The sequence below is a fragment of the Euleptes europaea genome, chromosome 1, assembly GCF_029931775.1.
Source record: "Euleptes europaea isolate rEulEur1 chromosome 1, rEulEur1.hap1, whole genome shotgun sequence".
Lineage (NCBI taxonomy): Eukaryota > Metazoa > Chordata > Lepidosauria > Squamata > Sphaerodactylidae > Euleptes > Euleptes europaea.
Window position 1 is genome coordinate 57688795 of NC_079312.1, and position 14032 is coordinate 57702826.

Genomic DNA, 14032 nt, shown 5'->3' on the forward strand with positions numbered 1-14032 from the left:
GAGTCAAAGCGGGAGTAATCCAAAATGGGCCTGCTCAGATGTAAAGTTGCATTTTATTCAGTGGTACTCCTAGGAAAGCGTTCTTAGGGTTGCAGCCTTAATCACTAGACTACCTATTTCCTATTGCATGGAAAACTTATCAGGAATTGAATGACAGTTCAACTATTATTGTATTGAAAGACATGTAGGCAGTGCATAAAGTTCTGAGAAACCTATGTAGTTCACTTTTTCCTTCCAGCCTGCTTTTATTGAAAATGGCATAATCCAATAGTAAAGGAAGAAATTATTTTTCACAATCGATATGTAGGACCACAGGGATAACTGCAAACTGTAACCACATCTGGAATGCAATTTCGAAGAACAGAGGAACAGATTAAATATTTATATTGTAGCCTAAGGCAATCTGTCAACCTCCAAGTGTAACGGACAATACTGAGTCCAGTGAACTGAAAATCATACATTTGTAACAAGAAATCTCAACCTGTAAATGTTTGCATGGCAAAATGCATTGGTAGAAAACGTTCCTACTTAAAAACAGAAAATTTTGAACATAAGAATGGTGTTTGCTGCAAGCATGAGAAATTTCAAAGAATTGTGAGGAACACTTAAGAAGTTTCCTAATCAAAAATAAAATTCCTTCTTATGGATGTTCACTACTAGCAATAGATTAATAATTAAACTAACTATACTATGGGTCAAAGACTACATCAACTGGTTCTAGCTTAGAGTTGCCAGCTCTGGGTTGGGATATACCTGGAGATTTTGGGGGTGGAGCCTGGGGAGGGTGGGGTTTAGGGAGGGGAGGGAACTCAGCAGGGTATAATGCCATAGAGTCCATCCTCCAAAGCAGCCATGTTCTCCAGTGGAACTGATCTTGGTCATCTGGAGACCAATTGCAATAGAGGGAAATCTCCAGGTACCATCTGGAGATTAGCAACCCTAGTCTAGCTATATTCAAAGCATAGCTTCTGGAGAACAGACTATCCAGCTCCCTTTGGTGGGCTCCTTTGTTTTTCCTAACACCTCAGCCCATGAATTCTTCTCCTTTGTAGATTTCACATCCACCTATTTCCTCCATGTCTGATGAACTAATAGCAGCACATTTCATCCTCCCTCCCTTGTGAGATGTTGTTTAAAAGGTTTATAGCTTTTTAAAAAGTCTCTAATTTTTAAAGATTCTGACCTGGATGGCCCAGGCTAGCCTGATCTCATCAAATCTCAGAAGCTAAGTAGGGTCAGCCCAGGTTAGTACTTGGATGGGAGACCACCAAAGAATATCAGGGTCTCTATGCAGAAGAAGGCAATGGCAAACCACCTCTGTTAGTCTCTTGACTTGAAAACCCTACTGGGTTGCCATAAATTGGCTGTGACTTATCCATTCACATAATATGCCACAGTTTATGTGCCCAAATCTCTATCTTTGGAAGTGAAACTGTTTCCAGTTTTGAGCTATTATTATTATTATTCTGGCCATAAGTACTAAAAGTGATAACCAGTACCACTGATTTTATAGGTGACAAATACACTAATGGAAAATGTATTTCTATACCTGTTATTCTATGTGTTTCAGCTGGTATATTATTCCAGAACTCGTTGATAACATTGCATTTCCACCACGAATAAAAAAGGTGCCTGTTTGGTGCCCACATCTCCAACACGTATTTGAAATACTGGCACCAATTTTAAAGGATCTAGCTGCAGTATAAGACCTTCTGTAAATGACCGTAAGACAGTTTAACGTCTACATTTTTGGTGTTTGTTTTACATATCTAAAATGACATTCTACTTCATACTTCTGATCTTCCTCCCAGCTTTTTCGATAATTGCTATTAAATGTTTCATTATCTTTGCAGCAATTTATAGAGTTTAGGCCGGGCACAAGCAAATTTAGAGAGAAAGCAACAATCTTATTCCTCTTGTTCTACTCAAAGTATGAACTGGTTCTCAGAAAAGGGTATATAATGCATACCCTGATGTGAATTGATAGTGATCATAGTAGGGAAGTTTGGAAGCACATGATAAACATCAAAAACAGTTGCAAATAAAGGAGTAAAGAAAACCCTCTTTCAGATCCTAGAAAGTCAACTGGTATTGATAGGGAAATCTAATTGCAACTCTATGGAATATTTAATAAGGGCCACTTCATATACCAAGTTTTTAAGCTTTTAAAACATTTTAGGAGTGCACCTATACATTCATGAATGCGATTAACAGGTACTTAGAAACATGTGCAGTATTCATGCACGCACTGAGTTGGGATTGGCTGCAACTCCCTGCTGATTGTAAATTTGTAGCACCTGGGCTTGTAGCTATGTAGTATGTGAGAGTCCAAGAGTTTTAGGTTTCCTTCTCTGTTAAATGGCTCAGCTTGACTCTTGGGGCTCAAGTAGGCTAGAGATTCCTCAGAATAGAGGGAGAGAAAAATAGAAAAGCCTATCCACATCCTCTGTTCCATGTAATGAAAGTTCAGGTTAAAGTCTCTTACAGAATGCAATAACTTTAGAATCAAAAGAAAAAGCAGGGGAAATGAAAAGAACTTCTCCTTTATTGAAAAGAATTTGCCCTCCTGTAAGAAGTGACAAAAAAACCTAGCTCTTATGCTAGAAAATAAATGACTTTCTGCCCTCCTCCCCCTTTTAAAAAAAAGACTCTGAAGCAAAAAGTCTCTCATAGCTCTTTTGTTACTGTAAGATTTTTCAGTTTTCGTTAAAAACTGCTCTTTGTAAGACTGGCTTTGATTTCACAGTGCTGTTTGAATCTAAGTGCTCCTGCCAGATTCATCAGTTGTTCCAAACAGACGAAGTGCAAGACAAGCACTGGAAGTTTGAACAACACTGTCCCCACCCAGCATAGGAGAGATGGCTGCTGAAAACTGCTCCCTATAGAAGCCACAGCGCCTGTTTTTCAGAAGATGGGAGGGCACTATCATATACGACCACAATAAAGCACATGTGATCTTTTCTCATGTATAGTTGTGTGGCATATGAATGCTACGAATGCAGGAGATAATTGGGGGAAAGAAACGGCAGATTTACGAGTATAGACTTTATGTTCCCGTTAGAAGCTAATTTAAACGATGTTGATTTAATTCTTACATGCATTAAATATGCCGTTAGTTTGATCTATATCAAACAAAAATCATTGGCTAAGTTAATAATTCTATATCTTTACGCTGTCACACATACCTTTTGATGCAGATGTTTCTGAATCTACTCCCAAACAAACACCTGTCCTAATTAGCTCACTTATGTGATGGCAGTTCCCTGAAGAAATTATTAGTCTTAGTTTTCCCAGTTTTCATTGTAGTCATGGGAAAAGGTTCCATGACTACAATGAAAACTGGGAAACTGTCCCATGTTCCCTTGCAGTTTGTTTTCTCCAGGGTGATGCCATTATATACCATTAAATAGTCTAGACTTGGAAAAACAATGCTCAGAACATTATTTCAGGGCTGGTATACCAACAAGGCCCAGAGTTGCTTCTCATTTGGAGCCCCCCATACTGATCCTTCCTTTAAAATTCCATTTTATGAAATATGGGCAATTAGATTATCCACACACGCACCCCAACACCCATGCAACAGGAAAACAATTCAGTTTATTTTGAATTGCAATGAATGTAGCATTCTATTAATACATGAGCAACCTTCAAATATTTAGAATGTAAACTGTAGACCTGAGTGTCTCTTATGGCCCCTGGACCCTCATATCCTCTGAATTCTTTGAATCCTGGGCTTGTATTAATGTCTTTCATAAATTCAGTGTTGCAGGACTTTTTATCCAATGGCAGAATACATTAATATCTATAACGGGACTGAGTGAAGGATGCCTTTAATGGAAACCTTTTAAGGAGCACTTAAGCAGTGCTGGATATTCTACTGGATAGTTTAAATTGGTTCCGTGTTTTTTAAAAAAGTATTAGGGCTATTTCAATTTTTAAACTATTTAACCTTATTTATTATTTAAGCTTATTTCAGCTTTTCTCCAATGATCTCAGGACACTGTACCTGCTCACCCCAGTTTATCTTCACAACAACCCTGTCAGACAATAGATTAAAGATAGGCATGCTCTTTTGATCCTGGAGAGAATAGGTATGCATCATGACTAGTATCCATTTTTACTAGTAGCCATGGATAGCCCTTATCCCCCATGAACATGTCCACTCCCCTCTTAAAGCCTTCCAAGTTAGCAGCCATCACCACATCCTGGGGCAGGGAATTCCACAATTTTTGTGTTATGTGAAGAAATACTTCCTTTTATCTGTTTTGAATCTCTCACCCTTCAGCAGATGACCCTTCTAGTATGATGAGAGAGGGAGAAAAGCTTTCCCCTGTCCACTCTCTCCAAACCATGCATAATTTTATAGACCTCTATTATGTCTCCCCTTAACCACCTTTTTTCCAAGCTTAAGCGTTTTAACCACTCCTCATAGGGCATTTGCTGTAGTCCCCTGATCATTTTAGTTGCTTTTTTCTGCACCTTCTCAAGCTCTGCAATATCCTTTTTTAGGTGTGGTGACCAGAACTGTACACAGTATTCCAAGTGTGGTCTCACCATAGATTTGTACAAGGGCAGTATGATATCAGCAGTTTTATTCTCTGTTCTTTGTCTAATTATGGCAGCATAGAATTTGCCTTTTTCACAGCAGCCGCACACTGGCTTGATGTCTTCATCGTCCGATCCACTACCACCCCAAGATCCCTTTCTTGGTCTGTCACTGCCAGCACAGATCGCATCAGTGTATATGTGAAGTTGGGATTTTTTGCCCCAATATGCATCACTTTATGCTTGCTCACATTGACTCTCATTTGCTATTTTAATGCCCATTCCTCCAGTTTGAAGAGATCCTTTTGGAGCTCTTCACAGTCTGATTTTGTTTTAACCACCCTAAATAATTTGGTGCTATCTGCAAACTTGGCCACCTCGCTGTTCACCCCCAACTCCAGGTCATTGATGAACAGGTTGAAAAGCACCAGTCCCATCACAGATCCCTGAAAGACCCCACTGTTCACATCCCTCCATTGTGAGAACTGACCATTGATTCCTACTCTCTGCTTCCTATTTTTCAGCCAGCTCTCAATCCATAAGATAGAGTTGCAGCAGTGCAACTCTATGAAGATTTACACCCTTCTAAGTCCATTTAGCACGCAGTTAGATGACTGTATGCAAAGCATCTCCAGGAACTGGGAATACCTCATACTAGACACAATTCTAGAAGCAAAGAAGAAGCGCCAGGTCAGAACCAGTGCACAATGAATGAAGTACCCTGATTTAAGCAGCCTACAAAAGGACTCAGTACTCTTGTTTTTGGAGCAAAGCAATTCGGTGTTTTGGTGCTATATTCAACTGGAATGTGTCATAAGCTTGCAAACAATGTTTCAAGCTCTGCCGTCTCCTCTTGTAATCGAAGTAGAGCACAAGATGCATTTTGGATTGTTACTTGTACTGAAAGCAGAACTTCTTTTGTTAACTCTGTATTTCTCTTGTTGTCACTGAATTTGATTTTTCTCTTCATTTTTTTGTTTCAGCCCGGCATGAAGTTATCACCAAAGAGATCCTGGAGCTGGACACCTGGGAAAATCAGTGGAATGTGGTGGCTGTCAATGTTCTCATGCATGACAGCTATGATGTCTGTCTTGTTGCTCAGCTGAACCCACGAGATCTTATTCCTCCCCCTCCTGATTTAGTAGAGCAATAGGAATGCAGATTTCCTTAGCGGTTTAGTTGAGGAGCTTAGAATCCAGAATTCTTTGCAAGTGGTCTGAAGCGATCACTGGATTCCTAAGAGACAAGTTTGCAACATGGGTGTAATACAGTGAAATCCAACCACTATTATGCATTTTTATATAATCAAAAACCAAGTTGGGTTGATTAGTAAAGCTGGGCAATTTTTTCTCATTTTTAAAAAAATGTTACATTTGATATCCATTTGTTTTGATTGTTACTTCCTCTCCTCCTTCCCCCTGCTTACTGTGTGGGCTGGGTGCAGAGGATGGCGATGCTGACCTGGCCAAGCAGGCTGGGGTGGGAAGTAGCAGGATGCAAAGAGAAAGGAAAATATAGCCTTTGGCAGGTAAAACTGGTTCTGCGTTGACGGTGGGGTTTGCTGATAAGCACCCTTCCTTATTAAGACTCCCTGCAAAACCAAAACAGGTCAGATGTGGGCTGTCAGCTGGACCACATGCAACATTATGTGGGCTGTCAGCTGGACCACATGCAACATTAGATCTCTTGAAGTATGGAAGCAGGCATCACATCTAAGTTTCTTAGAGCACCTTAAAAACTAAGGTTTGGATCCTGATGGCTTTTCCAGTGGTGAAAGAGAAAGGAGTGGTTTCTTTTGATTGTTGAAAAGGTGATGCTGAGGATCATGGGGCCCACAAGGATAAAAGCCATGCCAAACAGGGGCTGTGGTGAGGATGGAAGTCAGGTGAGATCAAATGCAAAAGCTGATAGGATCCCCCAAATAATAGATTTAAAACTATGCTGCTCAAGATCAATAGATCAAAGAGCTTCTAAGGGATAAAGGAAATATAGCATCCAACCCTAATAAATGTATCAGTTACGCTTTCATAAGCAACAATACATATGATAGCCTAGATGGTGGCCCAAGTCTGTTCATGGTTTTGGTTGTTATCAGGCTAACAGAGCTTTCCTTCTGGAATTTCTCTCTGGCTGTGGTCCCTCAGCACTCTGGATTGGTACATTCACTTTAGCAATCAAGACTTTTATTGGTCTTGAGCCCTAGGAGATCACACTCTTGTTCTTAATGAGCTGCACAGAGCAGAGACTGATTGGCTACTTGGAAGCACTGATCTTTGGAGCTCCTAGTGCTTTAACTCAGGCGCTTATGTCCTATGGCCCAATTTTGTTGCTTAGGTGCTATTTACACATCCCAAATAAAGCACTTTCAGTCCACTTTCACTGCACCTTAATGATTGTTTGCAAGTGGATTTTGCCAGTTCACACAATAAAATCCACCTTCAAAGTGCATTGAAAGTGGATTGAAAGTGCATTATTTGGGCTGTGTAAATAGCACCTATGTCTCCAAACCTGCATGGCCTTTTGAACCTTCTTAGAGAGCTAATCTTCTGAGACCCTCTCTTCCCTCATGAGTCTTGTTCTTCTACTTGACCAATCTTGCCCCTTGCCTCTGACATCAGAGCATTAAGATACAGAACCTCTGCTGCTTCCATCATTGCTGTTGCCTATTCTTGGCAGTGGGAGGTTGTATTAGGAAATGGAAATGGAGGAATGCGAGAGATATAGCAGGAATAGTGGACATGCAGTTCATATGAATGAGAACGAGTGATGGTGCAAGCAAGAGAGAGGAAGGAGTGAAGAGAGAAGGAAGCACAGATTTGGAGTACAGAATGTCCACACCATGGCATTCATCCTACCACTCTGCTCAATAAAGTTTGAAGCCTTCCTCCAACCTAACGAGACTCCCTCCAACTTAAGTGGCTCTTCTGCTGGAGAAAGAGCCACTTAAGTTAGAAGGTTTCAACCTTTTCTGAGAAGAGTGGTAGGATACAAACCAGTGGGTGTAATATGCAGCAAGCCCAAATTTACAATTCCTCCTGCAGCAAACTGAGCAAGAGTGATGGAGAAGAGAGATTTCCCCCCCCCCCCCGTAGCTCTGTTTATGACTCATCAACATCACCTTGAAATATCAATCAACATTTTGGGGGAAAAATTCAGTCATGAAACTGACAAAGGCAGTGGAAACTCCAGCAGAACTGGTTTGATACGGAACACTGTGCTCTGGTTGAATTCGTGAGTGTGTGTGTTTAATAGAAAGAATGAACCTAGAAAAGAAGCAAACTTGTGATCCTTATGATTCAACCCTTTTCTTCTTAGATGCATCCTGCCTACAGGGCGCACGACAGTCAAAATACATTTATATGTATCATCTCTGTATTGTCAACACTAGGAATAAAAAGAAGATTGAGCATGTAGTCAAGGAAAGCGCACATGCTGCATCTACCCAGACGTCATGCTGTGTTGCGATGCTGTTGTTGTAAGCAAAAGGTGCCTGGCCATTTTTTCATAATAGTTCAGTAGTTCAAATAGGCAATAGTTCAAAACCAGTTTAGGGTATTGTAACTATCTCTGTGGGGTCTCTCCCACAGAATGAGATATGAAATAACATCTTATTGAGGTATGCATGGAATCAACATCACGTAGGAACTTTCTGTACCTCTGCTGTCTTAAATAAGCCTCCTGAGGTTTAGTTGCTTTTGGCCATTTCTAACCTATTTATTCAATAAAAGCTACCATCTGTTTCCCACCCCAGTATTACTGACTTTAAAAAAGCTATCTTTTGAAATGCTGCCTTTAGTGAAAAAGGGGTGGGGGGAGAGAAAGGAAATCATTATGTTGACTCTTTTAAAAAGTGTTATTGAAATGGTCCACCCATGGAGGGTCATGAATTCTACTGGATTCTAGAATGCTCTGGGGAAATTTAGGAGCCCAAACACATGCTCAACTGAGGCTGCAGTTGGAGTGTGGAATGTGAAGCTCCTTGAAGCTATCAACAAGGTTACGACCACTCCCACCCTGGGGCGTAAACTGCTCCCTGGTTTACTGCAGAACTGGATGACCTGAAGAAGGCTGGGAGACATCTAGAACAACACTGGCAGCAAACTTGTACCGAATGTGATAAATTACATTACAGAACCCATTGAAAGACCTATGACATGGCAGTGAACGGTGGCAAATAAATGTTATTATTCTGCTATTATAGCATAAGCTATCTCACAACTATCCCAGTTGTTCAAGGTAGCTCAGCAACTGCTGATGCCAAAATCTGAACCTTTATTGTCTCAGGAATGGACAATTAGCAGTGATATGCTGGCTGTGGAAGCAGAAATCTTGAAGGACATTGTGTTCCCCACTTTTGATGGAGTTTAGCTGACCCAGTTAAGAGCCTTGGGGTAACACTGGACACAAAATTACTACTGGAGAAGCAAGTTAATGCAGCTGCAAAAAGGGTTTTCGTCCAACTCAGCTTTGCCTGAAAGATGGCCCCTTACCTTGATAGGGCTGATCTGGCCACCTGGATCAATGCCTCTGCACATTGGTCTCCCCTCAAATCAATTTGGAAACTCCAGTTGGTGCAGAATGTCATGGCTCAACTATTATTGGGAGCTAGTCGGAGCATGCATATTATTCCTATCCTGCAGGCACTTCACTGGCTGCCCATCAGTTACCAGACTCAATTTAAGGTACTTGGACCCTCATATCTGTAGACTGCCTCTCCTCCTACGCTCCACCACAACAGCTTGCCTCATCAGAGCAGAGTCTTCTGCAGGTGCCAACCTGCCAATGGGCAAAATCAAAAACTGACCATACACATGCCTTCTCCGTTGTGGCCCCCACCTTGTAGAACGGCCTGCCTGAGGAGGTCAGGAAGGCTCCCACTCTCCTGGCTTTCTGCAAACTATGCATAATTGAATTATTCAAGAGGGCTTTTTAATGCAGGTTCACAAAGTTATTTGTATAAATGATTGGGGACTGTGAGTTATACTACTGTGTATAGCTTGTTGAAACTAGGATTCTACTAAGTAGTTTTTGCATCACTTGTCCCACATCACTTGTCCCACATGTCCCACATCACTTGTCCCACATGACTTGACCTGGAGTTGGGGTTAAACAGTGAAGTAGCCAAGTTTGCAGATGACACCAAATTATTTAGGGTGGTTAAAACAAAATCAGACTGTGAAGAGCTCCAGAAGGATCTCTGCGTACTGGAAGAATGGGCATTAAAATGGCAAATGAGATTCAAGGTGAGCAAGTATAAAGTGATGCATATTGGGGCAAAAAATCCCAACTTCACATATTCACTGATGGGATCTGTGCTGGCAGCGACAGTCCAAGAAAGGGATCTTGGGGTGGCTAGCTCAATGAAGATGTCAACCCAGTGTGCGGCTGCTGTAAAAAAGGCAAATTCCATGCTGGCCATAATTAGACGAGGAATAGAGAATAAAACTGCTGATATCATACTGCCCTTGTACAAATCTATGGTGAGACCACACTTGGAATACTGTGTACAGTTCTGGTCACCACACCTAAAAAAGGATATTACAGAGCTTGAGAAGGTGCAGAAAAGAGCAACCAAAATGATTAAGGGACTAGAGCAACTGTCCTATGGGGAGCGGTTAGGACGCTTAGGGCTGTTTAGCTTGGAAAGAAGGCGGCTAAGGGGAGACATGATAGAGGTCTATAAAATTATGCATGGTTTGGAGAGAGTGGACAGGGAGAAGTTTTTCTCCCTCTCCCCTAATACTAGAACACGGGGTCATCTGCTGAAGCTGGAGAGCGAGAGATTCAAAACAGATGAAAGGAAATATTTTTTCACACAGCGCATAGTTAAATTGTGGAACTTCCTGCCCCAGGATGTAGTGATGGCTGCCAGCTTGGAGGGCTTTAAGAGGGGAGTGGACATATTCATCGAGGAGATGGGTATTCATGGCTATTAGTTAGAATGGATACTGATCATGCTGCATACCTATTCTCTCTAGTATCAGAGGAGCATGCCTATTATTTTGGGTGCGGTGGAACACAGACAGGACAATGCTGCTGCAGTTGTCTTGTTTGTGGCTTCCTAAAGGCACCTGTTTGGCCACTGTGTGAACAGACTGCTGGACTTAATGGGCCTTGGTCTGATCCAGCAGGGCCTTTCTTATGTTCTTACATTGTTATGATGTTTGTCTCTTGGTAGCGGTTTGGTAAATATGTCCACTGTCATTTTCTCAGGGGGCAGTAGTGTAGCTTGACAACTCCTTACCCTGCAGGATCCTTACATACTGGTTCCTGATTCCAATGTGCTTCAGTCACATGCTGTTCTTTTCTGAAAGAAAGAGGGCTATACAACTCTGGTTATCCTCTAGCATTTGAACTGGCAAAGGTTCCTTAATGGCAAAATCCTCCAGTAACATAAGCCACTCTAATTCTCTGCAAACTTTGAAAGCAGATACAAATTCTGCTTCAGTAGATGAGTGGGTAACAATATCTTGTTTATGAGTTGCCCAACTTACAGCACCACCTCCATAGAAAAATACATAACCAGTAGTGGATCTTAGGTCTGATCTTTCTCCAATCCGCATCTTCTCTCCAATCTGCATCAGCATATCCCAAGAGTGTAGGATTATTAGTTGCTGGCAGTCTCAGTTTAAAGTGTGCAGCACCCTTCAAGTACCTCATCACCCTTTTAACTGCAGTCCAATCCTTTGTGGTGGGTGTACTAACCCTTCTGGATAATTACAGTTTACAGCTTACTTACAGCTGTTGCAATGTCAGGTCTTGTTGTAGCTAAGTATAGAAGCTTACCTATGGCCTATGTAAGCTTGCCTATGTAGCTGCTGTTGTCTGGCAGTGGTTTGTCAGGTACCTTTTCTTTGTAGAAGCCTGATTCCATTGGTGTGAGCACTGGATTAACACCTTCTAGCCCCAGGCTTTGCAATAGTTCCAGTATCTTCTGCTTTTGAGTATGAAGATAACTTCTGTCTGGTTCCTGTTTAATCTGAATTCCCAAGTAGGTGTTTGACTTCTACTTCCTTGTTTAATTGGAATATAATCTCAGCATAGTCATTTTGATTTTCATGGCAAATAATCATATTGTCAACATAGGTCAGAATAAATGCCCACCTTCCATCTGTGTGTCAACTGTAAAGACAAGGGTCATCTTTGCCTTGTCCGAAGCCTGGATTTAGTAGCATCTTGGCCAGCTTGTCCGACTATGCTTTCGCAGCTTGTTTAAACCCATAAAGCCCCTTTTGAAGTTTACAGACTATATGTTTATTCTTGGGCAGCCCATTCCTGGTGTGTGTGTGTGTATTAGGCAGCACCTGGAGACAGTGCAGCTGCGCTGCCTCCAGAGCAGATTCCACCCCCCTCCCCCAAGTAAAAATCCTGCCCTTACCTGCAAGCCCCATGGAACTGCTCCATAGCATTCCATGGGGCTACACCACCATTTTTGATGGCTTAAACTTGAGTAAGGGAAGAGGGAGCATTCCTGGCCCAAAAGGGTTTAGGAAGCAGTGTATAGGTGGCTCTGCCCCCGGGAACACCCTGGGAACACCCCCCAGGATGCTAGTGCAGGGAGTTGTGCTGTTGGAACTCTGTCAGGAGGCTGTGCTAGCTTGTGAGCCCAGCACTGCTGTACTGCTTCCTCTGGGCCAGCATAAGTCGCCCTTTTGCTGGCGTCGGTGCCAGTTAGCATGGCACAAGTGGCACAGATAAGAACATAAGAGCATAAGAAAAGCTCTGCTGGATCAGACCAAGGCCCATCAAATCGAGCAGTCTGTTCACACAGTGGCCAACCAGGTGCCTCTAGGAAGCCCCCAAACAAGACAACTGCAGCAGCACCATCCTGCCTGTGTTCCACAGCACCTAAGATAATAGGCATACTCCTCTGATCCTGGAGAGAATATTTATGCATCATGACTAGTATCCATTTTAACTAGTAGCCATGAATACCCCTTTCCTCCATGAACATGTCCACTCCCCTCTTAAAGCCTTCCAAGTTGGCAGCCATCACCACATTTTGGGGCAGGGAGTTCCACAATTTAACTATGCACTGTGTGAAGAAATACTTCCTTTTATCTGTTTTGAATCTCTCACCCTCCAGCTTCAGCAGATGACCCCGTGTTCTAGTATTAGGGGAGAGGGAGAAAAACTTCTCCCTGTCCACTCTCTCCAAACCATGCATAATTTTATAGACCTCAATCATGTCTCCCCTCAGCTGCCTTCTTTCCAAGCTAAACAGCCCTAAGCATTTTAATCGCTCCTCATAGGGCACTTGCTCCAGTCTCCTAACCATTTTGGTTGCCCTTCTCTGCACCTTCTCAATCTCTGTATGCCGGCGTAGGGGTCACGCCAGTTCCTGTGCGGCTCTGCTCTTCCCCCTTCAGAATTGCATGGTTTTTCTGTAAACCCTAGTGGCTGTTTCATGCATAATTCTTCCTCTATTGTAAAAAGGCAATCTTTATATCGAAGCGTCCAGTCTTCATGTTCCTGGATGCTGCGATGATTAGTAGCATCCTAATTGTGGAGTATTTGACAACAGGTGCAAACGTTTGGTCAGAGTCTGATCCATAAATCTGAGAGAAACTTTCCCTTCTTCCCCTGAATCACAATCTGTACTTAATTGCCCCAACCTGATTAAAAAAAAAAAAAAAAACCTGTCATGGAACCTAGAAAGAAGAGACTGCACAATGTCAAATTGTCTGTCTTAGAATACACATGTTTAGTACTTCCATTTCTGCAACATAAATATTTTTTTAAAGGGTCAGGGGTTGCTCCCCTACGAAGAATGCAACCCGGCTAGTAGGAGAACCAAGGAAATATCGTGTTCTGCTGTGCGGCAAACAGCCAGGCAGCACAGGATGACGCTTGACCACCTTCACAGATTGCCACCCCAAGTTGTCAGTGGCTTGTTCTGTCATAGGCTCATGCACAGATGGAATTATTTTCTGTTTGCATCCCCACAAGACACCATAAAACATAGATGGTTTGCACAGAGTAGGGGGGAAAATTATTGAACATATGGAGACATCTTGGCTAGATTCCAAGTCAACCCCAAAGTCGTAATTGAGAACAGCGAAGCAGTGAAACAAGCTTTGTCAATATAACTGGACATTTTTTTTAGAGTGTTGAAATTTAAAAAAAATCTTTGAAAGGAACTGTAATTAAAGATTTCTTTTCCGCGCTAGAGAGACAAATATGTGTTAAGGATGTGTGTGGTCATGTATGTGCAAGACACTGAGAAATAAAGATAGAGAGACTGTGTGAGAGAGGGTATGTATGCTAGTCTGGGGAAGGGAGAGAAAAGAACTTTTTTGGGGGGGTGGGGGAGTCAAAGACAGAAAGAAATAAAAATATGGAGAACAATATGAAGAGAGGTGCCATCAGACCATGTATGTCTTTTCTACAGACCTAAGGAAACTCCAGAACCCAGTCCTAGTCCAGCTGCAGAGGTAGATGCTTTGAATGCATTTCCAATTGAAATAGAAAAGGCAGCATGAATTCA

General features: G+C 42.1%; 1 protein-coding gene across 1 annotated transcript in view; it reads left to right on the forward strand.

Moving 5' to 3' along the window:
- Window positions 1-5751, forward strand: part of KBTBD12 (kelch repeat and BTB domain containing 12) — a 45937-nt gene extending 40186 nt beyond the window's left edge. The window contains exon 5 of the mRNA XM_056860843.1: window positions 5529-5751. Within this exon, the coding sequence (XP_056716821.1) occupies window positions 5529-5698 (170 nt within the window). The 3' untranslated portion in view covers window positions 5699-5751. The remainder of the gene's footprint in view (window positions 1-5528) is intronic.
- The last annotated feature ends 8281 nt before the right edge of the window (window positions 5752-14032 follow it).